This window comes from Phaethon aethereus (assembly GCF_964289735.1).
Source record: "Phaethon aethereus genome assembly, chromosome: 5".
Lineage (NCBI taxonomy): Eukaryota > Metazoa > Chordata > Aves > Phaethontiformes > Phaethontidae > Phaethon > Phaethon aethereus.
Window position 1 is genome coordinate 42,468,693 of NC_138579.1, and position 26,433 is coordinate 42,495,125.

The 26,433-nt window shown below is 43.1% G+C and overlaps 1 protein-coding gene across 1 annotated transcript in view; it reads left to right on the top strand.

Annotated features, from left to right (window-relative positions):
- Window positions 1-26,433, top strand: part of LOC309405391 (cytosolic phospholipase A2 epsilon-like) — a gene marked incomplete at both ends in the record, with an annotated part of 35,553 nt that overhangs the window by 4,631 nt on the left and 4,489 nt on the right. The window contains 15 exons of the mRNA XM_082000161.1: window positions 5,406-5,478; window positions 10,510-10,646; window positions 11,140-11,271; window positions 13,011-13,051; window positions 14,162-14,204; window positions 15,024-15,081; window positions 15,537-15,703; window positions 15,821-15,907; window positions 17,027-17,064; window positions 18,929-19,076; window positions 19,964-20,100; window positions 21,084-21,306; window positions 22,753-22,867; window positions 23,930-24,067; window positions 25,496-25,603. Of these exons, the coding sequence (XP_081856287.1) occupies window positions 5,406-5,478; window positions 10,510-10,646; window positions 11,140-11,271; window positions 13,011-13,051; window positions 14,162-14,204; window positions 15,024-15,081; window positions 15,537-15,703; window positions 15,821-15,907; window positions 17,027-17,064; window positions 18,929-19,076; window positions 19,964-20,100; window positions 21,084-21,306; window positions 22,753-22,867; window positions 23,930-24,067; window positions 25,496-25,603 (1,645 nt within the window). The remainder of the gene's footprint in view (window positions 1-5,405; window positions 5,479-10,509; window positions 10,647-11,139; window positions 11,272-13,010; window positions 13,052-14,161; window positions 14,205-15,023; window positions 15,082-15,536; window positions 15,704-15,820; window positions 15,908-17,026; window positions 17,065-18,928; window positions 19,077-19,963; window positions 20,101-21,083; window positions 21,307-22,752; window positions 22,868-23,929; window positions 24,068-25,495; window positions 25,604-26,433) is intronic.

Here is a 26,433-nt window from a genome sequence, read left to right on the forward strand (position 1 = left end):
GTAACTAACCTGAGCTATCAGTCAAATAATAGATCTCTGCAGAAGTTGGGATCACTGTGCACTGGGAGTATCCATGTTGTGTTGATCAGTATTTGAAGTTCTGCTTTTTGGAAATGCTTTTCAAGTACAGTATCATGTGCACAGTCTTATTCCTCGAAAGTGTTCAGAGTCCCATGATGGATACATGTGTGAGGAAGCAGTGTTCTGAAGGACACGATTCTTGTGGCCTCGCATACACCCCTCACGCTCCTGTGGACAAAGATAAATTTTCCCTGCTGAAACTAGGGTTACTGGGGCCATATGCACGAAAGGGGTGTTTCCATCCAGCTGTGGGAGTGTTTAATTCACCGATATCCAACCAAGACTTCTGCTAATTCTGGTGAAAAGGGGGCCTGATTAGAAGTCATGTTACTAATAAAAAATACGAAACATGCGGCTGGTAGAAACCAGCCGGTGGCAGCAGTGGTCCTCGGCACCCCCCAGCCCCCGTGCAGCCCCGCCGCCGTCGATGGAGGTGCCGCAGCCCCCGCGCCTGGAGGAGGCGAAGGAAGGAAGCGATTAGAGCGGCTGCTTTTCCGGCGCGGAGCCCGGGTGTGTTGAGAATGAGGAAGAGCTCCAGAGACGTGGCCAAACACCGCAGCTGGCCGTGCTCAGCCCAGGCAGCGTGCCACAGCAGGGTCCGCTGGCACATCCCACAGCAGTGGGAGGCTGAGTGATGGTCTCCAGCCTGAACCAACCTGATCACAGCTGGAGAGAACTTGAGGATGCACATTCTCTAAGGAGACCTGACTCCCAGGCGGCTCAAGATAGGTGCTTCTTCACGCACCACCAGCTCTAGGTAGACTGTCAGCAGCAAAGTATTTTAGTTCTTTTGATTCAGTCCCTGGCTACCATCTAGTTAAATTAGCACCTGGAGATGAAGAAAGGAGTGCGCCGGTGACATCCTGTGAGTGATTTCATCTCAGCAGAATGCTTCTCCGGGCCAGGAATGCAGGGGGGACCTTAGTCAAGGCAGGGAAGCTGTCTTTGCCAGGAAAGGATGCTGTGCCAGTAGATGACATAGAAACGGACAGAGGCATTATTACTGGGTGACTGCAGGAAAAATGTGTGGGTGGAGAGGAAGCTCTTTTCATGGTTTTCATAGATAATACAAATGTTTTCAGGCTGGTCTGTAGAAATGGCCTTTTTCAACCATTGAAAAAGTAAGTTGATTGTCCTCAAGGTATTTTTAAATCTCGTCTGATCTTTGCAGGATGGTTAGTGGAATAGCATGCAGCGTGGTTGCACTGAAATAGGTAATAGCACTGGCACACTGTGGCACATAGTTTTTTCTGCTTCCTCATCACAATTTTTCATCCAGTATGACAAAGGCAACCTCCTCAGGAGACCAGATGGAAGGCATTCCATAGTTCATGTAGAAAAGCAACAGCTGAGCACCTACTTGGAGGACAGCTGCTTTTTGGTGATGATGTAGTTTTCATCACACACACTGAAGATGAATTTCAGGATCTCTGCATGATTTTTCTGTTAGTTTATAATTGCTTTGGAATAAATACCAATCTAAAAAGGGCAACAATCAAGGCTAAGAATGTGTTGGCTGCCCCTGGAGGTTCAAGAGTAAATTCTCCTCTCTGGATCAGAGTTGTTGGATGACTGTTCTCTGTTTTGGGAAGGCAGCTACAATATTTTGCCACCTGATCGAACATCTATGGTAAAACAAGGAGCTAACACTGGAAACCAAAACATGAATTGACTCAACATACATTTGACTGTACTATTGTGGAACTGCAAGACTGGGGTAGTCTACAGTAGGCACGGTGGAGTGGCGAATATCCATAACATTGCTATCTCAAGCTGGAAAGATGCTGCTAGCAATAGCCCATGCTAGAAGAGTCTGTTAGGTGAAAAAGCCTAGAGGTTCAAGAAAGGTACTGAGAGAACAGCAAGTTAAAAAAGGTAAAGAAGAATACCCTTCCTCTGGTCTCATGGACTCTTGTCTCATTAAGGAGTACTGCCATTTTGGAGCTCTACAGCCACTTGTGATGTGACAGGATGCATTATGCAGCTAAACTAGTGGAGTAATTTACAGCAGTGCTTCGTGAGATGGATGCATGCCACACATACCTACATCTGAATAGAAGCATGACTTTAAAGAGGGCTGGGGTAGACCTACAGAGGCACAAATCTGCCAGGAATGCAGACAGCCTGCATCACCACAGCGCTCATGACAGAGAAATTTCTGTTTTAAAATTTTTACTCACAACTGGGAGAAAGTTGAAATCATTCACACAACAGAGGAATCCTTTACTTCCACCAACATAGTAACTTGGTGCCAAGTATCATACCATGTTATTCCTTTTTATGGAAAGTGGGGGGAAATTGGAAGAAGAGACTATGAGGTCTGCTCTATGTTTGATGGAGCTGCTGTTTGGAAAACCCCAGTAAAACTCCATTTCTCTGGAAGGACAGACAAACCAGCAGCGCACTCCCTGCTCGTGCGCTGGCATCGCAGCGTGCTGTATTGCATGCAGCTGTACCATACAGGCATGTACACCAAGCACACGTGAGCACAATTTGGGAAGCACCGAACTGGAGACAAGCCGACAGACTCACAATCAGTGGAACAGCCACAGAGTGACTACATCAGTCTTGATTTTGTCAAAAGCAAAGCCGCAACGTGACAGCACTAAGTGGTTGTGGTAGTATGTCCTTGTTAGCCCCAGGGCGGGACACTGCTTGGGGTCTTCCACCACTCAAGGCTGTGGTGGAAACCTCTCCGTATGTGGAACATCATGACATAGCAGAAGCCTTTTTTTTTTTCATTAAAGATATCATAATAGGTTTTAAGGAAACAGAATAACAGAACTTCTACCCTTTGCTTTATGCATGCATAGCTGTTATTTTCTTTGTTGGTATAACTAGACCCTAGTACATCATGTTATGGTTGTCACAGTTGCTATTTAAATGCATTTCTTTTGTTTAATATGTTACTGGAATTAATTAAAGTAGCATATCCTCCTGGGAGCAGTAGAACTAGTGAGGTCTCATCACCAGGTGATTTCTGCTCTCCCTGTTGTCTTCGCTACCCCCACTGGCAGGGGCCAGGGCTGCCAGGACGGCTAACGCCTGGCTGCTGCCTCTTCCTCGGCTAACTGGCTGGTGGCATCTGCTCTCCCCCAGTGCAAGCACAGGTGCTGACTTCTGTAGCTTCTGTGAAGCCACTGATTTTTTTGGTGAAACTTCAGTAAATATTTTTGTGAACCCCGCATCTCTGAGAATTGATTTCCCCATGCCAGGTGGGGAAATTTGGCTAACACGTTAGAAAGTCGTTACACGGGAACCAGGAGACAGGTGATCAGATGGCAGAAACTGTGTAATACTCATTTAACAAAAACCCCAATCCACCACACTTTCTTAACGTCTCCTGTCTAAGAGTCTCAAACTGCTTTGCAAATATTGAATCCGTCGGTTCTCACTCAAGCAATGCCCGAGGAAGTGTAGCTGGAGCTGATCCAGGAGCTGGGGCAGCACCTTGTGCAATCTCCGGAGATAAATGGCTGCAAGAATTGCCCCGTGCTTATGCAGATCCTACTGAACAGTGAGTTTCTGCCTTCTAGGGCATACGCTGAGGTGCCCAAGCTCATTCCTAACATCTGAGTGTGGTGATCCACCTTTGCTAATTACCCAGCTGAGAAGAAGGGTTAATTAGCTGGGTGGAGAACTGTATTAATATGGCTATACTGTTTCTGAAATGTGAACCAGTGTCCCTGCATGGGGTAGCTCTGAGGACAGACCCCTCCATCGGCTGTTGTTTGCAAATTTTGCAGCTTTTGCTAGGCTTTTTCTCCTTCGAGAACACTTGAAATAGAAGGTGGATGGATTGCTGAGGGTGAATTTCATGCAGAAGTACTAAAAAAGAAAGGAAACAAAGAATTCTTGAGGCACATTACAGGAGGGGTGAAAGAAGGAACTCTTTTTAAGGTCTCAGCAAAAACATTTTAACATAACATGATATGTTAGGAGAGAGAAGAGAGGATTTAAAGCCACACTGAAAAAGTAATTTGTTACGACAAAGGAGGCCTAATTGTCTTCTCATCTGAAAATAAGGTCCTTTTCACTCTGTTCTCTTTAAAAAAAAAAAAAGGCAACATTACACCTATTGTTTTAAATTAGGTTCTTCCAGCTTCTCTTTATCTGCCTTGGCATCTATTTTGTCGGCTTGTTTATAGTCGATCTAGGAAGTCTCTGAAGTGCTATAGAAATAGAAGGATGCTCCTAAATGCAAGGAAATCGGTTGACAAAAATAGCAGTTGTCAGAAAGAACGATTTGGAGGGCTCTGCTGTAACCACTTATACAGGTGGAAATGTTTCTAGGAGTGTGAGGAAATGACCGTGTGTTACAGTCACAGGAAATGCTGATTTATTTATTGGCTTTGTCAGAGTAGCGTTTTGCAGATAGGTCTGAGCCAGAGACAGCTTTATGGAATGAGCCAGCAGGAAATTGCCTTCCTTAGCAGAAGGAAATCACATTATCATCTAACAATAAATAGGAAGAGGTCCCTGCAGTCACAGAATCTGGAGAGACTTCTTTTATAGAAGGTTATGGCTGAGACATTCAAAGGGACCAAAGGAAGTTAAGCACTTTCAATCTTCAGAGATTTTTGGAGGGGGGTATTGTTCTTTATATTCCCCCAAAGGCAACCGATAACTAATTCCTTACCCCTTAAATCCTCAAAACAATTCTATGCCATTGGTTTGTCTCATAGTTGTGATTGACAAAAGCTCGGATTATCGTTACTGGTTTTCCTGTATAATTGCAAAGGGGAAAAAAAAGAGAAATCTATGCTTTTGAAGCAGAAGGCAAAAACACCTCTCTGAGAGCGGTGCTTCGGGTTTATCTCGTGCGAGTCAGTGACAACAGACGTTCTCCACACTGCTCTTTTCAGTGCGGCGGGACCTCATGGGTGGTTACTCAGGGGACTGACCATAACTTTGAGTAAGACTGCCAGTATTTTGACAACTCCCCCATGGTGCTCACCAGTGCATTTACTCTGTTCAAGAGACTTACTGTACCTGTGTTGTAGAGCTAAATTCTGCAATTTCAGAGCAAGGGATTTTGCAAGCGTCTCACAGTCAGTGTCAGTTTTCAGGGATTTTTGCCTTTCTTTTCCGCTATGATGAGCAATCCAGAATCTCAGGGTAGCACAGCAAAAACAGAGTGAAATGCATAAAATGTTAAAACAAGTTTTCTTTAATAGCAGATTTTCATCTGCAGAATAGTGAGATGGTCAACACAATTTTTACCTACTGTATTATTTTTTTGTAGCAGTTGCTTAGTTTGCACATGTAATACTTTTTCCCACTGAAAGCTTATCCATACTCTGTCTTATACCATTCTTCTCCAGATAGAATCCTCTCCCTGCTACCTGCTGACCGTGAGGATCATCCGGATGAGAAATCTCCAGCGAGTGGACACCTGTAAGTATCTCCATTCTTAGTGATATCTCAGGGTACAGGCAACAAGTTTTCTCTCAGAGTTGTATAGAAACCTTTTCCAAGTGTTTCTGAAATAACCCAGTGTTTATCTAAACTAAGTGCTATAAACCAGGTCAATCCTGTCTGCTTGCTGCTGTTTCATTGAATGTTATTCCTGTTGGTTTAAGACTTGAAAGGTTGGTTTTAAGACTCGAATGTGTTTTTGAGGATAAGTACTTTCTCCCAAAGAAAGGAGGGTTTCTGACACAGGCGGATGAAAAAGACTGCATCCCATGTTTTCAAAAGCAAGGGGTAATTTTGCCGTTGGGTTGCAGCACTTTGGCAACTGTGGCTGGGAGAAGCAAACTTTTTCATACCCCCCGATCTTGGTTCTGACACAGATGAAATGAACAAGAAAAAAACTTTCTAAAATCATTACCGACAGGCTAATGTCATTATTAATTACCCTGAAATGACTGTCAAAAAACGAACTGACTGAGAGCTGGATGCCTTGCCCCTTCTAACGCTCGTGCAGCAGTCTTGCAGTTGTGCAAGTGTGTGAGTCAACGTGGCAGGAAAGTGGTGGGAAGTGAGTGAGCAGGAAAGGAAAATACCACTGTTTAGTTGAAGGACATGGACTACCTACATGTGCAGCAAGGAGAGGCATTTCACACAAAATAGGCAAGTTAACAGTTCGTTTTCTTTGAATCAATACATCTATGTGGCCACCTGTGAAAGGATGCTGAAACTAGCTCTAGGGTGAGTGTGGAAGGGACATGGCGTGACCCTGCCGCCTCCCTTGACCCTCCTGTTTCACTGTGTGCGGCAGCACTCGGCACTGTAGTCTCTTGCCCAGGAAGAGCCAGGGAAGATACTCTGAAAGGCGAAGGTCTGGATTTACCATGCAGTACCATTCCCATCTTGCCCTGTGGTTGTCACATGTTTTTCTGGAAGGTGTATCAGGAGACTCCCCGGTGTCACAGCTCCGAGCGAGGGATATACTAGCTCTATCTTCGGTCATATCAGCGGGTCACACTCTGCACCTGCACCTCCCTCTTGGTCCACAGCTGTGGCACATGTGTGATGATGCAATAACACAGAAAGGTTTCATCAAAGAGTCATCTCTGATCTTCTGTGTGTCAGGCGGCAAGACAAAATCACAAATAACTAGGTTGTAGAAAGAGATTGTGCAAGCAGAACTGAAGCAATATCTTGCATTAAATACACAGCTGACTAGTTTGCCTGCATCTGCTCATATAATTAAGGATTGCTTGATATGCTCTGTATCTCGAAGTACAGTTAAGATACAAGAATGATGAATCACGTCAGTAGAACAGAGTATTTTGCCAGCCAAACAGCCAACATTGATTGCCAATGATAAACCTCAAGTCATGCAGTAGTCATGCAGAATTTCTTTTAAAACGTTTTAAAATTGGTATCATTATTTCTAGGATCGCCAAACATATTCGAATACTCCTTTTTGCAGTTTCAAAATTCTTCAAAGAATGATCATCTGCATAGAATTTCCCAGATTAAAAAAAAAAAAAAAGAAATAACAGTCATTCGTACAGAATTAAATTTATGCTCATACAGTTCTCTGAGGGGGATACATTCGGTAGGTCCACTGCAAAAGCCTCTGACGCTTGAGAAAACAGAGTAATAAAAGAAGCTGTAGAAAGGCACCAACTATGATGACAGATCTGAAACAACTTTTACACCAGAGGGACTAAATAGGCTACAGGCCTTAACAGTGGAAGGGAAATTATTGAGGAGGACATGGAATCTGTCTCTACAAAAAGGAATAGGAGGGAGAAGGTGAATAAGAAGTCTTTTTCCACTATTTTTTACAACATGAGAACAAAGGAGCAACCAATGAAATTATCAAACAGGAAATTTAAAACAAATAAAAGAAATATACGTGAACTGTGGAACTCATTGTCACGGGAATGTATCAATGTTAAAATATATCTGTTCAAAAAGAAATTATTCATGGAGTATAAGTCTAGCAAGGTGTATTAAACACAGTATTCCCAATGCAGACTCTGCTTTTGGAGATCCTTACTCTGGCATTGCCTGAATGATGGACGGTGGATCAGGTGCAGTACTGCTCTAGAATTAGCTTGTTTCTTCTACTCTGGAGCAAGGTGTAGAAGGGTTATTACCTGGCAGTGAAGTTATTAATGTGAAAAAGCCTAGTGTTTTTGCTTCTGTCTCATCCTTGGGAAAAAAGGTAAACTCTTCTAGGAGAGACTTTCCTGAAATGCCCAGTCTAAGACAGATGTGCTTCCTGGAAACACATAGACTGAATGCTGGAATTTGACAAGTAGTAGGTAATTAAAAGTTTTGTCTTAGGACAGAAGGAGGGCAGCCTTCAATCTAATTCTTAAATCAACTCTGTCTATAAATCAAATGAAGACGAGCAACTTCCTTTGCAAGGAAAAGGTACAGATGAGACACTTTGTTCCTCCTTCAGAAAGATACTGAAGGCAAAATGTGTAAGGCAGCCAGACTGGTCAGGCTGACTAGACCAACCCTTACTGGGGAGACTTTTGGTATGAACAGCCAATATTTTCAATGTTAGCAGCACGTCTCCTGACAGCCTGCTGCAACATGCATCATCTGTGCACTGCAGTGTTTCTGCATCATTTATTAATAGAACAGAACAAAACAGAATAGACTATTTCAGTTGGAAGGGACCTACAATGATTGTCCAGTCCAACTGCCTGGCCAGTTCAGGCCTGACCAAGTTAAAGCATGTTGTTAAGGGCACTCTCCAAATGCCTCTTAAACACCGACAGGCCTGGGGCATCGACCACCTCTCTAGCAAGCCTGTCCCAGTGTTTGACCACCCTCTTGGTAAAGAAATGCTTCCTCATGCCCAGTCTAAACCTCCCCTGAAGCAGCTTTGAGTCATTCCCATGTGTCCTATCACTGGATCCCAGGAAGAAGAGATCAGCACCTCCCTCTCCACTTCCCCTCCTCAGGAAGCTGTAGAGAGCAATGAGGTCACCCCTCAGCCTCCTTTTCTGAAAACCAGACAAGCCCAAATCCTTAGCTGCTCCTCATAGGACATTCCTTCCAGCCCTGTCACCAGCCTTGTTGCCCTCCTCTGGACGTATTCAAAGTCCTTCACATCCTTCTTAAATTGTGGGGCTTTTGATGTTGCTTATTGTTTATCTGTACCCACAGGAATGGTAAAGACCTGGGTATGTCTCCCAGACCTTAATGCAAATCGGGCATGGGTGTAAGGAGAGCAGGAGGCAAAGGGATGTGGTATGCAGCCAAAATGTCTGAAGTGAAAAGACATCCCTGGGAATCACAATTCTGAGTCATCAGTCTGCAAAGCCTGTCGTGCTACCTGTGTGAGGGAAACAGATGCTACTGGGGTAATTTCTGTTGTTTCCACCTGTGGGCTTGAACCCAGAGAAGGAAGGCAGCCCGTAGCTGCCCTTTTCCTTCCCCTGGGGATTTTGTTCCTTAAGGAACAAAACCTTTCCCTGGAGGCAAAAGGTCCTCTCAACTAACAGAGTCAGGAAGAAAGTACAGGGAAGGAGGCTAAGAAATAGGAGTGGTGGGAAGGTGGAAGTGAATGAAAGCAAGAGATATGACTCCAGACAAGGACAGCTAAACTGCTGTCTGAACCTAATATTTAACATTTTTTAAATACAAAATAAGATATGGAAAGTGGCAAAGAGCAGGAGAGGAAGGCAGCTAGGGCCTGTTGAATATTTTCCAAACAAATTTTTCCATCAGAGGAATATTGGTTTTTTTACTCTGGAAGAATGTGTTGATTTCTCCACAATTTTTTTAGAAAAAACTTGACAGAATTAAAAATGTTTTTCCATTTCTGTGTTATAATCTTAAAAAGTAGAAAACCAACAATTAAGGTGCTAGTTGACATATCACAACGCATTATGTAATTTCTTGAGCAGTTCTGAATTTCAGTTAATTGTTCTGACTTGGGCAGAAAAGCAGCAAGCTTTTTTGAACAAATACACTTTCAACAACATAAAATGCAGCCTTCACCAAGTTTGAGACAGAGCCAACGGCTGTAGGATTGACACCTGGCAAAAACTGGTGGAGAAGGAAAGAAAAGGAGAAGACAAGGGAGCAGCCAGGCTATTGCAGCCAGGCGAGTTTTTGCCTTTCCCCACAAGTTGATATGCAAACTCTTGCTCCCCTGATCTACTTGCAGAGTCCTTACCTGCTGCTGAAAGGTCCTCTCCATTTACTGCTGCCATCACTTGTCTCTCTCAAAAGTTTCATATCAAAGTACATCCATTCCCATTTGCGTTACATGATATCTGATCATTTTATAGTTAAGAACTGTGTAGGAGAGAGTTTCAAGGTACTGAAGTATTTCGCATAACCCGCATGAAGAAACATTGCATTTCCCCAGCACACAGTACATCACATTTTTGGCTGCAGTCATTTGAGATATACTTTAATTTAGGTGCCTTTGGGAAATGGGATGGAATATTCTTTACTAACCTTCTCCTGGTGCATTTTTGGAGAGAGACTTCGTCTTTCTCTTCCTGGAGGTGGTAATTATTTAAGATCCAATGTCTAATTCAATGAGCTCCTCTGGAGGAAGTCTCTGCCATCTCCCATAACAGGGGTAGTCCTGCAGCTGCTTTCACAAACCCTCACCAAGAAAATCACTGAAGGCAAGGCAGAGATGGAGCAACCAAGGGTGCAGGCACACATGAGCACAGGATAACTTGTTGGTTGAGAAACTGAAGAAAGTGGCTGACTAGAAAAGCAAATTCTCACCCTCTTCTTTTATACACAACATTGCTCTTGTCTGTAACACATGCAAGGAAGAATAGAAACCACCTCCTGTTCTACATCATCTTATGGTCTGTGCTTTTTCCCTCTCAGAAGGATATCTTGAAAGAAGTTACATTACATCAGGCATTTCTGCCTTTAAGCAACTCATACTTGCTCTTGGTACCATGCAGTAACCTCTCCAACGTCATGCAGCACCACTGACTTTGCCACATTAACAATTGTTTTGCCGCTTTCCCTACCCAGTAAGCCAGGCTGATTGCTACGTGTCGTTGTGGCTGCCGACTGCGACATGTGAAAAGTCCCGCACTAAAACCATAAGAAACTCCAACAATCCAGTGTGGAATGAAACTTTCTACTTCAGGATCCAGAGTCAGGTCAAGGTAAGAGCCAAAGTTGTCTGCTTGAAGCTACCTGAAGATTTTGTGTATGGTGGGCCCTATCTATCTCTTGAACTCTGTCCAGGAATTGTTTAAGAGATGGCATAATAATAATAATTAATAAGGGACTGTTCAAATTGTTTAACAGCAGAGGTGACTGAGTTCCTGTGCCTGTTCAACAGTGCTGCTTAGGAGGGCCAGAAACTAAGCTCAGTAGACATTTCAGGGAAACTAGAGACTCATATAAATCAGTGCAAGACGAATACAGAATCTGGGAGTAAACCAAGCTGTTGTGTAGGTATAGCCAATGTATTACTCATGTTAGAGCAATTAAACTGAACTAGGGAAGAATGAACATTCGATTTATAGGATGTTTTTCCAAAGGATGGTGATACTTAATTTCTCCACTTTTCTTATCAAGCATGTTCCCAACACTCCTTCCCTAGATCTAACGATGTCCAGACTGTAGAAACTATAAAACTCCTTCTTTTTCCAGAATGTGCTGGAGCTGACAGTGTATGATGAGGATTTTGCTACTCCAGATGACCATCTCCTCTGTGCACTCTTTGATACCGCTAAGCTACCAATTGAAAGAACAGTGCTCCTGTATTTTAAGCCCAGCCCAAAGGTGAGAGAAAAAAATAAAGCAACTAAGAAACCAGTGGAGAGTTACACAACACTTTCAGAATCTTGGGGTGAGCTTTCTGAATCCGCCATGGATGACTTATCCCAATAATGGGTACATGAATTGCCATTCAAAATATAAACACAAAAAATGTGGTAAAAAGTCTGGGTTTCAGAGCCTGAGCCCCTCTTCCCAGTATTTTTATAAATTATTAAAGAGCATATGACTGAAACAGTGCAGTAGATAGGGGAAGGATCTGACTGTGAGCTATCTCTGAGCAACACCAAGGCTGCACAGCTGTTGCAGGGTGAATTTCTGGCCTGTATCAGAAATAGTGTGGCCAGCAGGAGCAGGGAAGTGATCATGCCCCTGTACTCGGCACTGGTGAGGCCACACCTTGAATACTGTGTTCAGTTTTGGGCCCCTCACTACAAGAAGAACGTTGAGGTGCTCGAGTATGTCTAAAGAAGGGCAACGAAGCTGGTGAGGGGTCTGGAGCACAAGTCTTATGAAGAGCAGCTGAGGGAACTGGGGTTGGTCAGTCTGGAGAAGAGGAGGCTGAGGGAAGACCTTGTCGTTCTCTACAACTACCTGAAAGGGGGCTGTGATGAGGTGGGTGTTGGTCTCTTCTCCCAAGTCACTAGCGACAGAACAAGAGGAAATGGCCTCAAGTTGCACCAGGGGAGGTTTAGATTGGATATTAGGAAAAATTTCTTTACTGCGAGAGTGGTCAAGCATTGGAACAGGCTGCCCTGGGAAGTGATAGAGTCACCATCACTGGAAGTATTCAAAAAACGTGGACTTGGCACTTAAGGACATGGTTTAGTGGGCATGGTGGTGTTGCATTGATGGTTGGACTTGATGATCTTAGAGGTCTTTTCCAACCTTAATGATTCTGTGATTCTGTGATATGTAAATTTTTTCCCCATGTAATTCATAGCCACTACCCCCTGCCCTTTGACTGTATTTAGTTTCATCCCAAAGGCAAAGCTGAAGTTGCCCCTGTGTGTACCCCAGCACTGTCCTCTGCAGTGATACCTCAGCTAGGGCTGACCCTGCTAACTCATCTATTGGAATTAGTGTGATTTTGGACCTCTGAATGACTGATTTACTCTGTTTCTCTGTTTCTTATTTATAAAATGGGAAAAAGACTCTTGATTCTCTGTTCCCTTTGAGATCTATGGATGAGATCAGTAAAATATCTCACATGGAACTTCTTCCTACTGTGGGTATATTGCTTCTGGTACCCAAACTAGGTCATTCACAACTAGCTCATACATATCAATGCTGCCTTACAGGGGGTTGCATAACTGTAATTCTGAAACACTCAATAATACCAGTCTCCGTTTATTATGTTAAAGCGGTGGGTGGAAAGTATCTTTAACTTCCAAGCTAATAGCAAGGACAGTAAGTCATGGCAGGACAGTGCTGGGAATAGTTAGGAGAAAAAGGTAGAATTCAGAAGAGTAAGCAAGTTGCAAATTGTCTTTCTGCAGCAGCTTCACACTAAGATAGGAGTGCAGGTTGTTTTGATGATACCTTGAAGAAAGAAAGAGGTACGGAAGGAATTGTTAAACTATCTGGTTTGAAATGTTGTTTCAGACCTCCCAGTCTGAAATATCTATCACAGGCTGTTGCATTGCAAGCAATTAACTTCAGTATTGCATTCCAGGGACATGGGTTTAGACAAGGGAGAAAGCATTAAGTGACTACTTCATTTAATTTCTTGCTCTTGCTTTCAGGCCAAGGAGGAGCTAGAGGTTGAATTCAAGTTGGAGGTTGCGTAAGTGATACACAGTTTATTTAAAAAATCATTAAACGCTAAAACAAAGAAATAACATTAGAAGTCGCGCTTTGTGGGATTTCTGTAAAAAAGTGCCAGACTTCTCCTACATCATTACTGCAGTCTCAGACATCCAGCTGATCCCTCCAGTCAGCTTGTTCTGTAGTTTAGTTGCTTTCAAAGATGCACCTCCCAGCATCGTCTCTTCTATCCACAATGCCAGATTTGTCTACCTGGGGACATTCCAGAAGACTTTCTGAGTGTGTGTGCATGTGTTTGTGTGCACGCATGTCTATCACTCTTTCCATGCTTGTTTCAGCCTATGCATTGGACAGACTCCTAATGTTGCACCATCCTGGTCAGGTTTCCAGTGTGTCTCTGACTCCTTTGGTTTTACCCTGCAGCACTGTTTTGGTCCTAGTAATTCTCTTTTCTTTCTGCCCAACACAATGCAAATGTGTTGGAAGGTCTAGCACAGGGCTTTTCCTCCAGCATGGTCAGCCTGCCATCCATATGAATCAGTATTTTTGTTTCCGTGTTGCCACAAGGTAACGAAGGCAAGGCAGGAATAAAGTGACCAGCCTAAGGTCAGCCCATGTACTAGTTGGGGGGCCAATACCAGGATTCAAGTCACTCCACAGCATCTTCTGACTTCACCTGAATGACCTGGAAAGCTTTTTTCCCCCCATGTAACTGGTACCCGCTGCCCTGTGCCCTTTTGTATTTGCATACCAGCAAATAGATAGAACTGGGCTTCCTGATGGCGATATACTGGCATAGTAGCATGTTACCGCTGCGACACATGTACTTTACATGCTACAGTGAGGAGAAGATTTTGACCGCCTAGTCGCAGATTCCATTTCAGATGATCAAGAGATTGCACTGAAAAAAAAGTATCCACGATACACATCGCTCAGCTTTGGTACGGAGGCAAGTCCCCTCAGAGCAGTGCTCAGTCCAAGCAAGCATGGACAGGAGCTTGTTACATAACTGCTGGGGTCCCTCTGGCCATCATTCTTCTAAAAGGGGAGAAAGGGCAACACCCTGGGAAAGGATGAACGGGCATTTGTTTGTTCTAAAAAAATCCATGTTTTTCATTTTGTTTCCCAGTTCTGGTCCTCATGAAGCCATTGCTACCAATGGAGTCCTGGTGGTATGTGTCATTTTCCCAAGAAATTTTCTATAAGTTTCCTTAACATAAAGGATAAGGAGGGTGGGGGCTAGAGAAGCCAGTAGGCCAGTTCTTTCTCTTTCATCCCTCTTTCCTGTTTAGATACTTTGAGAATGGGATATTTTATTGCCCTGTTCTTTGGTGATATCCCATTATTTCCCATTTGTCCTATATTTCGACACAACACACACACAGAGACAACGTTCCTCTGGTACCAGTACTCCTTCAAAAAATGCACTGCTGTCTATCAAAGCACAATGGCAAAAAGGCTGTGAAACCACTTGCTGATAACCTGCCCAGTCCTTTTCTCCACTGGGAGATGAGCCATTCCTGGCGGGTAAGCTCAGCACTAAGTATTGACCTTATCGTAACTACATTACGTGAAAGAAGAGTGAGTGCCATTAAAAAAACCACCCAAAATGCTAATAGCAATGCTTCTTCAGAAAACCCTTTCTACTACTGACTCTTGATCTCTCAGCAATGTATCTTTCATTTACGTTTTTCCCAGTTTAACCCTTTGTGTCTATGCTATTATCAATGAAAATGCTCATGATTTTCTTCCTTTGTATCTTCCTCTTACTGTGCCAAATCGATTGTCATTGTCACTGGAAGATGCTCTACAACTCCCTTCAAAGCTTTTCCTTTTTCTTAGTCAGTGGCTACTGGGCAAAAGCCCAGAAATGCCAGGGAATTAGGTACTTCAGGTAACCAGACATGTCCAAAAGCCGAGTGATTCACAGTTCCCTGTAACAAGGTTGGGATGTGACGATCTTTCGAACAGATTCCTGTTCTCTTTTACAGTGTCGTGAACTTTGCTGCTTGGAAGTTGAAGTGGCAGAGAAGATGCAGCAAAAATCAAGTACGCTTATTGCTTTGTTATCTATTTACCAATAATTGCAGGCTTACTGATGAGAGGATGCCCCTTTCATATAACGTGTTAGTGGAATAAATAGTATTCACAGAATTCAGTGCAGTTAACACCAGGTAAACACATTAGGTTGTTATAGACTTTAATGACTGCAGCTCATACTCTTTTAGGTATGTGTAAATAAGGTCTGTTAGACCTGCATTAAAGTTGAAATCCCAGTTCTATATAACAGCAAGAACATTCAGAGTCCCCTTTCTATGAAAATAGCATTCGCTTTGCTCCTTCCCCTTTGCTGCCAGTGCTCTCTTCAGAGTGTTTTCTGCTAGACAAAGCTGTGGTCCAAACTCTACAGCTCTGCTGCCTGCACCCCACTTTTAATCAAGCCAGAACAATTATCTGGTTAAATCATAGCGACATTTCTCATGACCTTTTTTTTGCCTTTTTAGAGAAAGAGCTTTCCCTCACTGTGAAGGGCTCCTTTGAGGGGACGCGGGATATCACGCTGGGCCCCGACGGAGTGGCCAGCCCATCAGGTCCCACCAAGTTCCACTATATCAAGTACGCGGAGCCAACATTGGACGTCATGATGCCAAAGAAGAGGCACTATCACCCTGTATGTTGGAAGTGGCCTTAATGATGAACTGGCCATGAGCGCCTCTCTAGAAAGCGGGAGGAGGGGGCAAGGGTAAACCCATTACTGTTTTTGTCCTAAACCATGTTGTTTTCCCAGTGGAGCTGTAAGTACAGTACGGAGACGGGCTCCCCGGTTGTGATGCTGAATTCACTGCCCATGGGAAGGAAAATGACCATTGCAGAGGTGAGCATCACTTCCAGCTGTTAGGAATAAAAGGTCACTCAGGTAGAAACCATTCCCCATAATATTGTCCCAAATGGCTGCTAAGAGGGTCAGAAATGTTCTGATTTTTTCTCAGACCTTGAGCTTTGTTTCGCCAGCTGTTTTCTCCACAGAAGCAGGTTGTGCCTCCATTATGTCTATCCTAATGTCTCTATTATGTGCCAGTAGTGGATACAGAGACCAATAAGGATGTCAGAAAACATGATGATTCCTTCAGTACATCTTCCCCTGTTTACCCAAAGACTCACTGACCCCTCCTTTGCTTAGGGTCCAAATTCCCTGAAAATTGTTCCTTGGACACAAGCTAGAAAAAGTCAATAAACCTGCCCCTAGTAAACCATGTGTTTTGAAGCACAACATATTAAAATATATTGAAAAATTAGACATAGCATATGGATTTTAAAGGATATTGCTTGAAATAGATGTATGTGCTGTATAATTTTGAATTAAATTATTAGAAGAAAAAGATCCTTACTATAAAAAAGTGTTTCTGCTAAGAAACATCTACAGATGTCCAGATTGTTAGGGACAATCTTGTCCAAATATTAGTTGTCATGTTGAGAAGAAGTAGGAGAACATCAGATTTCAGGGCCATTAAAACATCTTCTCAGAACAGAGCACTTCTTGCCAGTTAATATGAAGGTCGCAATAATGATTTTAAGACAGGATAAAGTCTTGGCAGAAGCAAATGCAGACTTGCCGTCTCTTCATGGGTCAGGATATCAAAGATCTGCTGTGTATCAGAGCATAAAGAACGGGAAGTGTACAAAAAATGGTATTCCAGGATGCTGCAGAAAGCTTGTGAATAACACAGGAAATGGGACCTATTGCATGAGTCTTGGGAACCTCCTATACCAAGACTGTTAACGGTTTCTGTAGCCTGGAAGCTTTTGGGATCTGTGGGTAGGGATGTTCCACTAAAGATAAGTGAATGCTTTTGGAAATATATGCCAGGCATTTAACTTTGTGACTGCCAGACCTTGCTGGGGTCTAAATGAAGCTCTGACCCCAGACAAAAAGGGAAAAAAGAAATTTTAAAATTAAAATTAAAAAATTACAGTACACATTCTTGTTTTTCAGGAGAAAAGATTTGACTTGAATGTGAGAGCACAAAACTGGTAAGAGATCTTCTTCTATTCCTAAAGACTTGGGTTATTGATTTTTATATTGTTTTAGCCACATGAAAATGACATAAGCAGGCATTCTGAGTCTGAAAACTGGAATGTGCTTTTACTAAAACATGAAATATGTGCACAGTATATTTGGCTTTAATCATCAAATGTTGGTTAACATGTATTAATTTTAACATTATCCCTTCCATTCTGAACACAGATTATTATTTTTGATCAATGTCAGTCTCTGAAATTCACAAAAAGAACAAAGCTGACTAAAAAAACAGAATAGACAGGACTAAATATTAAACTTGACCAGAAATTATGAATATTTTTTTCTTAACTATCGATATTCAGTAGCAATAAACTTTGTGTTCTGTAAAGTCCAGCTATACTGTATACTGAGTAGAAACTAACGTAGACAATGTGGCTAGTGACTTGATATCTATAGAAATGCTCATTAATACTCATCCGTAAACATGAAGATGTTTCACGTTATCCATAGCTATATGTAACACACATAAACTGGGCAAAGTGATCTTCTTGTGTGTGTGCCTGACTAGGAAACAAAAGGGAAAAATAACTTAATTTTGAATTCAAACAGAGTTTTATAGCATTCATTTCGGAAAGGCAAGTGATCAATGACAACAGGAAAACCAATGTTATTCCAGGACAGGAAAAATCCTTCCTGATTATTTATTTTACTTTAAGAGAACTTTAAAAGTAATTTGTTTGTATCTTGATCTACAATGGAAGCTGGCTTGTGCAACTCCACCTAACTCAATTCCACTTGTGTGTCTTCATTTACAAATACAGTTGTAATCATTTGGCTGACTTTATCCAAATCTGATGGTGGAGAAATCTCAAAAATAAATTTCACTAGTAGTTTCACTGAAATTATGGACTCAGTAGAAGAGAGAATTTCTGTCACCGAAAAAAAAAGCAAAACCCTACCATTTTACAATGCTTGGCTGGGGCTAGCTGGCCAGCCAGGGAGTCCACAGGTAGCTTTGGCCTGAAGACACCATGCCAGATCTCTTGCCCATTGATGTCTTGTAGGCGCAGGGCATGAAGAGACAGTAGGCAGGTTAGTGAGCAGAAGAGCACAAATTCCCAGGGAAATAAGCTACAACAGTGGACTTTTAAGGAATGACTTCTTCAATTTCAAAATTGATGCACATAAAATCTTCCTCTGAGGAACATTATGCTTTACAATTTTTGAGTCAAGGTTGGTGTGAAATACAACTGCCAGCGTTGACCTGTGAGGCAGCTTGTGCAAGTACGAACACATCAGAGCAGCGGGGCTGAAATCCTGCCCCACTAAACTCAGTGACCCATCTCCATCCACCCAGGGGCTGGATGTCACCCAGGTCATCCCCGCAGCGAGCAGGGTTTCATGGCCACCCGTGCCTGGCAGGCGAGTGGATGGGTTTTCTCCACAGCGACGCTCACCGCTAGAGGGGGATGCGTTCCCACTCGAGCTGCTCAAAACGAGACTTTCTTTCATGTTGGAAATGCCAGCATTTCAAAACTGGATATCAATACACTCACTTTTGACCATTTGCACAGATTTTCTAAACTTGCAATTATTTTAGTTTTAGAATATTAATTTAAATATTTTGTTTCATTTGTAAGCACTGTACATTGTTTCTTCATCTGTTAGTAATAATGGGTTATAATGCCACGGGTTAAGTTTATTAATTGAAATAAGTTTTCTTACTTTTAAAAATAATTAGAATATTCTCTCTTGCTCCTGTCACATTGCATCACCCTGTTTGAAGGGAAGGATGCTGTAGATTATCTTTGATCAAAGTCCTAATATTGTTATGGCTGTGTTAATATGTAAAATATGTGCCTGTTTTTATCTTAGTAATTGTTCGTGCCACCAAGACCTGGACATGCGCTTTGGGTTTGACTTATGTTCAGAGGAGATGACCTTCCTGGGGAAAAGAAAGAGATATGTAGCAAGTGCCCTGAAAAATGTTTTTCACCTACAACAAGATCTGCAGGATCATGAAGTATGTGTGTGTTGGGACGGCAATTTTGATTTTGAATTTCTAGTGCCTTCATGTACTCCTCTAGACGAGGAAATGGGCCACATCTATCTGTTGTGCGGGTACCAGCTTATCCATGTGTCTTAAGTACCTTTGCTTCTGCTGCCAAGGTTTGTTATTGCAAGAAACTCTAGTTGCAGTAATTGCATCCTTCATGACTCTCAGTTTGGAATTTGTCAGATTTGAGGTGTGTTCGTCCCTGCCATCCTATGCTATAACTGGCTTGGTTCAGAAATACTGTGTGCGTATTAAATACATCACATAGGAAAAATTTCTTCCCTTGTTCAAATGTCATCATTTTGAGAGAGTTTAGGATAAACATCTCTGAGTGCTTCTTATAATATCTTCCCTTTCTTGCAGTTTTGAAATAACTTAAAATGAATATAATCTATTTTAAAGTAACTTCACAATACTGAAGAATAACAGCATTGATGAGGGTAGCTTAGCAACACTGGCTGTGAATTGAGTGTATTTCTTCATGTGGTTGGCAATATGGATTTTCATACAGTAGTACCAGATGTGTGAAATAAGAAAAAAGTGGCAAAGGAGTGGGAAATGTAGAGAAAATACATTGTTGCCTCCACAGAAGGGTTTCTTCTTGTTCATCTGTCCCCCTATTTGCCCTAGAGATGGGCAAGAACCCATGTTTGGGTTAATCTCTGAACCCATGTTTATCCAAAGAGAAGCAGCAGTAGCAGTCATTGCTTGGTTTCGGAGCCTTTCCTTCCAAAGAGGGACTCGGACTCTAAGATCAGGATCTGGGCTGGGTGCGGTGGCCAGACCCCGTTGCAGTCTGGGATGCCATGTTGAACGTTGTCGGTGTGAGTGTCCCATCCTCCTCTGCCCAATAGGTCCCCGTTGTGGCCATCATCACGACAGGCGGAGGACTGAAGTCAATGACAGGACTATATGGCAGCCTCATGGGACTCAAGAAATTAAATCTCCTGGACTGTGTGACATACATCAGCGGGCTCTCCGGCACCACGTGGTAAGCTGCTTATGCAGGGGGCTTGGCCAGGCCTTTTGAGGGTGACGCTGCTGCAGAGAGGAGCTTCTGGAAGCAGACAAGATCAGGACATTTTCTTCAAACATCATAGAAACAGGCTGTTTCTCAGTAACAGGCCGTTAGGTATTAGCTTGATCTGATGTACCGATTTTTCATTAGCAGTTATTTACTGTGCTTTTCACCTCCACCTTTGCAGCAGTTAAATATGTATATGACAACTACACTTGTCAAAATGGTTTCTAAGTAGTTACTGTGGATGTAACTGTGGATGCCCATAGCATTACGCCTCTTCCTCTCTCCGCTGACGTCCCAGTTGTTGCTTCCAGTAACTTCTGAGACTGGCTCTGCTTTCAAATTGGTCACACAAAGAAAACAGCAGGACAGTATATACTTACCCCTGCAACCTGTCAGTTTGGGAAAGGACTGAGTTCCCCTAGGCTGTGTTATTCCCTGCTCACAGGGGATACAACTACTATTAACTACAACTACCAAACGTCTGATGGTCCCACATAGGGAAGGTTGGTAAAATAGAGGATGGTGTTAAAGCATGATGATACCAAAAGACTAACACTAAGTGATACAAAGCCAAGCGACAGCACCTGGTGTGAACTGACTTATGGTGCTAGAAAACAAGCAAAGAAAATTTATTATAATTTTCTGCCTAATTTATGCTTCAGAAATGTACCTATGTTCACACCTGGCAATTTTATCCCTTAAATTGCTGCCAGTCCTGTTTAAAAAAAAAAAAGGTCGAGAACAGAAAAAAAAAGCCTTATCCTTCAGGGCCATCTTTAAAACAGTCATAGAAACTCTGGAGTGTTCATTCTGCTGAATGGAGCAGCAAACCCAGAGTATGTATGAACAGAAGTGAATCCCTAAATGTAAACTTCTGTCCCCAAAGGCACAAAATTTCAAGTCTTTTTTTTCTCCTTTTGACTTTTTCTGTCTGTATTATCTTTTTCCAGGACCATGGCCAACTTATACAGAGATGCCTATTGGTCACAGAAGGACCTAGACTCACATATTGGTGAAGCCCAGAAACAAGCAACCAAATGCAAGATGGGCTGTTTCTCTATGGATCGCATGAAGTACTACAACAAGCAGCTTTGTCAGCGGAAAGAAGAGGGATACAGGACATCATTTATAGATCTTTGGGGGCTCATGATTGAGTACTTACTAAATGATGGGGTATGATGTACTTTCCATTTCTTAGAGAACTATGTGTTTGTCTCTTAGTGAATGGAGAGGAAACAAGCCCATCGTTTCAGAGAACGTACCTCAAAACAGAGTGGAGTTCTCCATGTCAACAAATGCTCAGATTATTTTATTTCCTTTAATAGTCCACCTAGGGAGAAATGCATCCTATATGTTAATAAATTAGGTTGTGGATGCAGCCATTTGAACTCTTGCATTTAAATAGAAGTGGAGGCAATCTCGGGCAGTCTGCCTAAGTTGTAGATTACGCATGCAAAAAGAGTTCAAGATGCAAAGCAATCTCAACAGTGTGAAAACCATCCAAAGCAAGCATGAAACAGCTAGAGTGCTTGGTGATTTGCATCCACTGGCAGGTTAACTTGATCTGCAAGTAGGCTGGAGGCAAGTGCATACTTTACTTTTGATGAGAACGGCTGCTCAGACAGTAGCTGGTTTAAGTGATATTAATTTTTACAAGCAATAACAGAACTGCATTTCTATCATTTGAAGTGGTTTCTACTGTACAGCAGTCCACTCTCTCTTCTCTCCAGCTGGACCACAGTTCAAGGATGTGTGCTTTAGCACTTGGGAAGTGGGAAGGGATGAGTGGTTGAGGATTGAACAGAAGTGTCCTCCAGTGGGGGCTGAAATGCTGCAGTCAGTCAGCCATTCATTAATTTTATTCATTTATTTTTATATAAGTACATATATAGTATTATATATATGTAAACCGAAAATAAATACATGAAGAGAGGAATGCCACATATTAAATGGTATAAGTTCAATAGCTGTACCTCTTTTCATCTCAGCTAGATGAGGTCCCCCTCACAATCCAGCCAAGCATCTTTCCCTTGGAGCAGTGTTGACTGTTGCTATGTAACCATTAACCTCTCCCTAATCTGCCAGGAGTAGCTGCTCTTAAATTTATCAGCAGTTCATGAGATTATATGTTTTTTACAAAACTCTTCAATGAGAATATGCTTTTCCAGCAAAGAAGCTGGGTGGGATGCAAATAATTCGCCACCAAATTCCAGTCCCCTTGCAAGGCTGGACTGCGATAGCTGTTGTGTACTAAGAAAGGAAAATCAATGCCAACATGCTCAAGGGCTTCCTTCAGCCCCGGGAGAGCAAGGATTGCCCATGACACTCCTCATCCTAAGGGGCAGCTTGCCCCTTCTCCTATTCGCCAGGGCAACACTTTCTGGTACGTACAGACATGTATGCAGAAGTCGTTTTCCCTCTCCTTGTCTTTTTGTGAGCCTGGGCACAAAGTCAGGCCAGACCCTGGCTGGTGGGAGCCAGCTCTGTGCCATGGGGCTGCCATGACACCTCCTGCGTGCTGGGGGAAGAGCTGCCCAAGCTCCTCCAGCGCTGGGGCCATCGAGTTCACCGTGTGTCATTTCCATCTCTTCTCACATAAGTGTTTTTCTTCAAAACCAGAAAGACCCCCACAAACTTTCACAACAGCAAGAAGCATTGTGTGATGGCCAGAACCCACTGCCCATCTACGTGGCAGTCAGCGTCCGGGACAACTACAGCACCAATGATTTCAAAGGTAAGGATGATGTCTCAGATCCTATGGGGCTAAAACTGGCAACTGGATTCCTGTGATTCACTTAGAGAAAATAGTCTTACTGTGTTAGCTGTTTTTTGGAGAAATAACCATCACCTCTATGCCTTACAATTTTAATACAAGAGCTTTTTGAGATCAGCATTTCACTGTCTAGACATCCAGAGTTGAAATCCTGCCAGAAAGGCCATTTTTGAAATATTATCTGATCCACCTAGAATAAGAAGTATTGGAACTGTCCGAGGATTAAATACTGCTTTTTGTCAATGCCCAGTTATAGTTTCAATATGAAGAAAGACCACATAGTTATGATAAAGTTTGTGAAAGCATCCAACCTATTCCCAACTGAATCTTTTGCTTTGCTCCTTGTTTTGGTTATTTTTTTCCATGAGGAGAAGCAGCTGGAGGAGGAGAAGAGGCGGAGAAGAAATTCAGATCAAAATTTTTATGGTTGAGGTGAAAAAATGAACCACTCCTGAATAAAAAGGAAATAAAGGTCCATGACCTTTCTGTCCCAGTCTTTGCTCACACTGCAGTTCTATCAGACAACTGCACTTCACTTGGAGAGGATATCCGAGAAAGTCAAGTTCTATCTTCCTTAGTACCGCACGTAAAAGAGGGTAATTGGCCTCTTACAAAAAACTAATTTCTGAAGGGCGGAGGACCTGTCTTTGTACATAGCCAAATTATTCAAGGGAAGTTAAATTCGCCACGTCAATAACAGTGGAAGTGTTTTCACCTAGACGTGGTGCGTGGCAAGGGTACAGCGAAACCTCACGCAGGCTGCAGCGCCCAGGACGGGCGCGTGCACACGGGCTGTGCAGGAGCTGGAGCCTTGTGCTGCCGGCACGGTGCCACCGCCACCGGCACGGTGCCACCGCCACCAGCACGGCTACGCGAGTGGCATAACCCTTGCCTCCCCGCTGCCACGGTGCCCGAGTTCGGCTGCCCAACCCTGCGGGCGGTCGTTTACCTAAGCAAGGCTTTGCCAAGGCAGCCACAGCAGACTGGGAGCCCTCTAAGTGCCCCTTTCCGGCTGTCTTGCAGAGTGGGTGGAATTCACCCCGTACGAGGTGGGACTTCTGAAGTACGGCGCGTTCGTTCGCACGGAGCATTTCGGGAGCGAGTTCTTCATGGGACGCCTGTTGAAGAGGCTCCCCGAGTCCCGGATCTGCTACCTTCAAGGTGATGTATGGCGTTGTCAGGGCACGGAGGCACTTCGGAGGAGTGCAACACTCTTAACCAGAGGGTGGATATTTCTGGTCTAATGTACTGAATGCTGCTGTGTTATTGCCTGCCGATAAATGGGGTGTGGGGGGGTGGTAGCTCGTCCGAAATACCGTAAAAAAATCCCACATCTTTTTTCAGTTTCTTGTCACTGTCTTGGTATGCACAAGCTTTTTAGCACTGTATCTTATAGATGGAATAGACAAAGCTCCTTAATTCTTTCATTGTAAGGAACAGTTCCCACTCCTTTTGTTATTCTTCCGATTCCTCTCTGAATGCACTCCAACTTACGAAAATTTTGAGACAGCAGGAAACACACCGCTGTGCCTCCACTGTGAGGTTTAACTGCAATTCCATGTAGAGAATCCCATCTACTAAAGATGCAGGCTGCCCAGGACAAAAAATGGGACCAGAAGCAAAGGGTATCTGAATCTCCCTGGTCAGTCCCTGACGTGTACTGATGGATTGTGTGTAAAAGTAATAAAATCCCTTTACCAAGGAGTCAGAATCATTGGTGAGTTCAGTTTCAGTCATCTCCTCTTACACTCATGCTGCTTAGAAGCTCCTGGGTTTCAGTAAACATGCTGTGATACTAAATAGCCCGAGTATCTTTAAAATACCACCTCTTGGACTGGCCCTTTTTACCTGGTCCGCTACTGGGAAAGTAATTATCTACATATAGTGTAGGCTGTACTTATTTCTGTGCCCCACTGACAATTAATAAGTCTCATTGTGGTAGACTAAATATTAGTCTTTAATGAGTCTTTAAATATTTAAATATTTAAATTTACGACGGCAGATGGAATGGTGGCACTGCGTTTAGTCAACAAAGCCACCCGTGCCCCCGGTGCGGAGGCAGAGCGCGGCAATGCTGGGCAGAGAAAAGAGCGCGCAGGGCAGCAGGAGCCGGCTGCACCTGTGAGCCTTTACGCGCCGCGGTGCTAGACCTTCTCTTACAAACTAAATGGCTGAAGAGCCAGTTCATCCCCCGGTGAAAAAATGCAGGGTGCATGAAGTGCACCAGAGTGTGTGCAGAATGAGAGAAGCTGGAGTTCTTACTCCAGACAGGGGTGGAAAGGATGTTTTTGTGATGTCTGCATTATCTGAGCTCTTATTCCATTTCTCGAGTGAGTGGTTTTTTCTCCTTCTTTCCCTTTCTTTTCTCTCTCTACTGTGCGGCAGAGCCATGCGGTAGGTTAGGCGCAGAACTGGCGGCAGCATGACCTGAACCAATGCCATAGCAAGTTAAGAAGAATTTAACAGTCCAAAAGTTTAGAAATATTTGAATTAAGCCCGTTCAAAAACTAATCCAGGAGGTCAAAATAGAAGGAAGAAAGGCAGTTTCTTGTGGTAACGTGACCTTGTGCTCACTAATTCCTTTTACAGGTATGTGGAGCAGTATATTTTCTGTGAACCTATTACAAATATGGGGACTGTCCCACAGTTCAGAGGACTTCTGGAAGAGATGGACACAGGACAGAATAGAAGAAGTTGGTGAGAGCTTTTAATTTATGGTCACTTAGTCTTCTGGATGCCTTTGGCATCGCCCTGTCAAGTGCATTGAAGCCAGCATCACAAGATCCTCCTAAGAGATAGTGACTTCCCTTCCCACTGTAAAGACTAAGGGGAAGAGGGTGATCAGGGAAATGCTGCTATAATTACTAGACTTACTAAAACCCTACTGATTAAAAGGCTCTGTCCTTAAGAGGAAGTTTTAGAGGGGTCACGCATTTCTCAGGATGTGTTTTGGCATTGCCCATTCTCATTCAGCCATACAGAACCAAGCACCAGCGGCAGAGAATAAAGTTATTTTTAGTACCTGTGCAGATAATAAACCTGAATATAAATTGGTTAATCAATATTTCCTGGGTTTTTATTTTATTACTCAGTAGAGTAATTACTGCATTGGATTCATCCTGGCACAAAGATAAATGAGGCCCAGAGGGTATTTTCTGAAGCAATACAGAAACCATGGTTTTATTGCTAAATCATTTAATATGATAGTACCTATAATTACAGACATCTCAAAAATAAAGAAATACATCTGTGCAATCACGGAAACCACCAAGTCTCTCCTGCTGCACCATCAGCCACTTGGTCCGGCAAAGCAGGTTGTGATTTCAAGAAACCACACCTTGTGCCATTTCTATTTTTCACCCACATATGCTGCTATGTAGTCACCCTGAAAACGACCTGTAGCTTCTAAATATGAACGTATGCCTCAGGTTTTCCTGGGATGCTCTCATTCTGCTGATTAAGCATATGGTCATGTAGCCATGGGTGGTTATCAGGTAGAAGCTGTCACTGTTGCAACAGACCCTGTG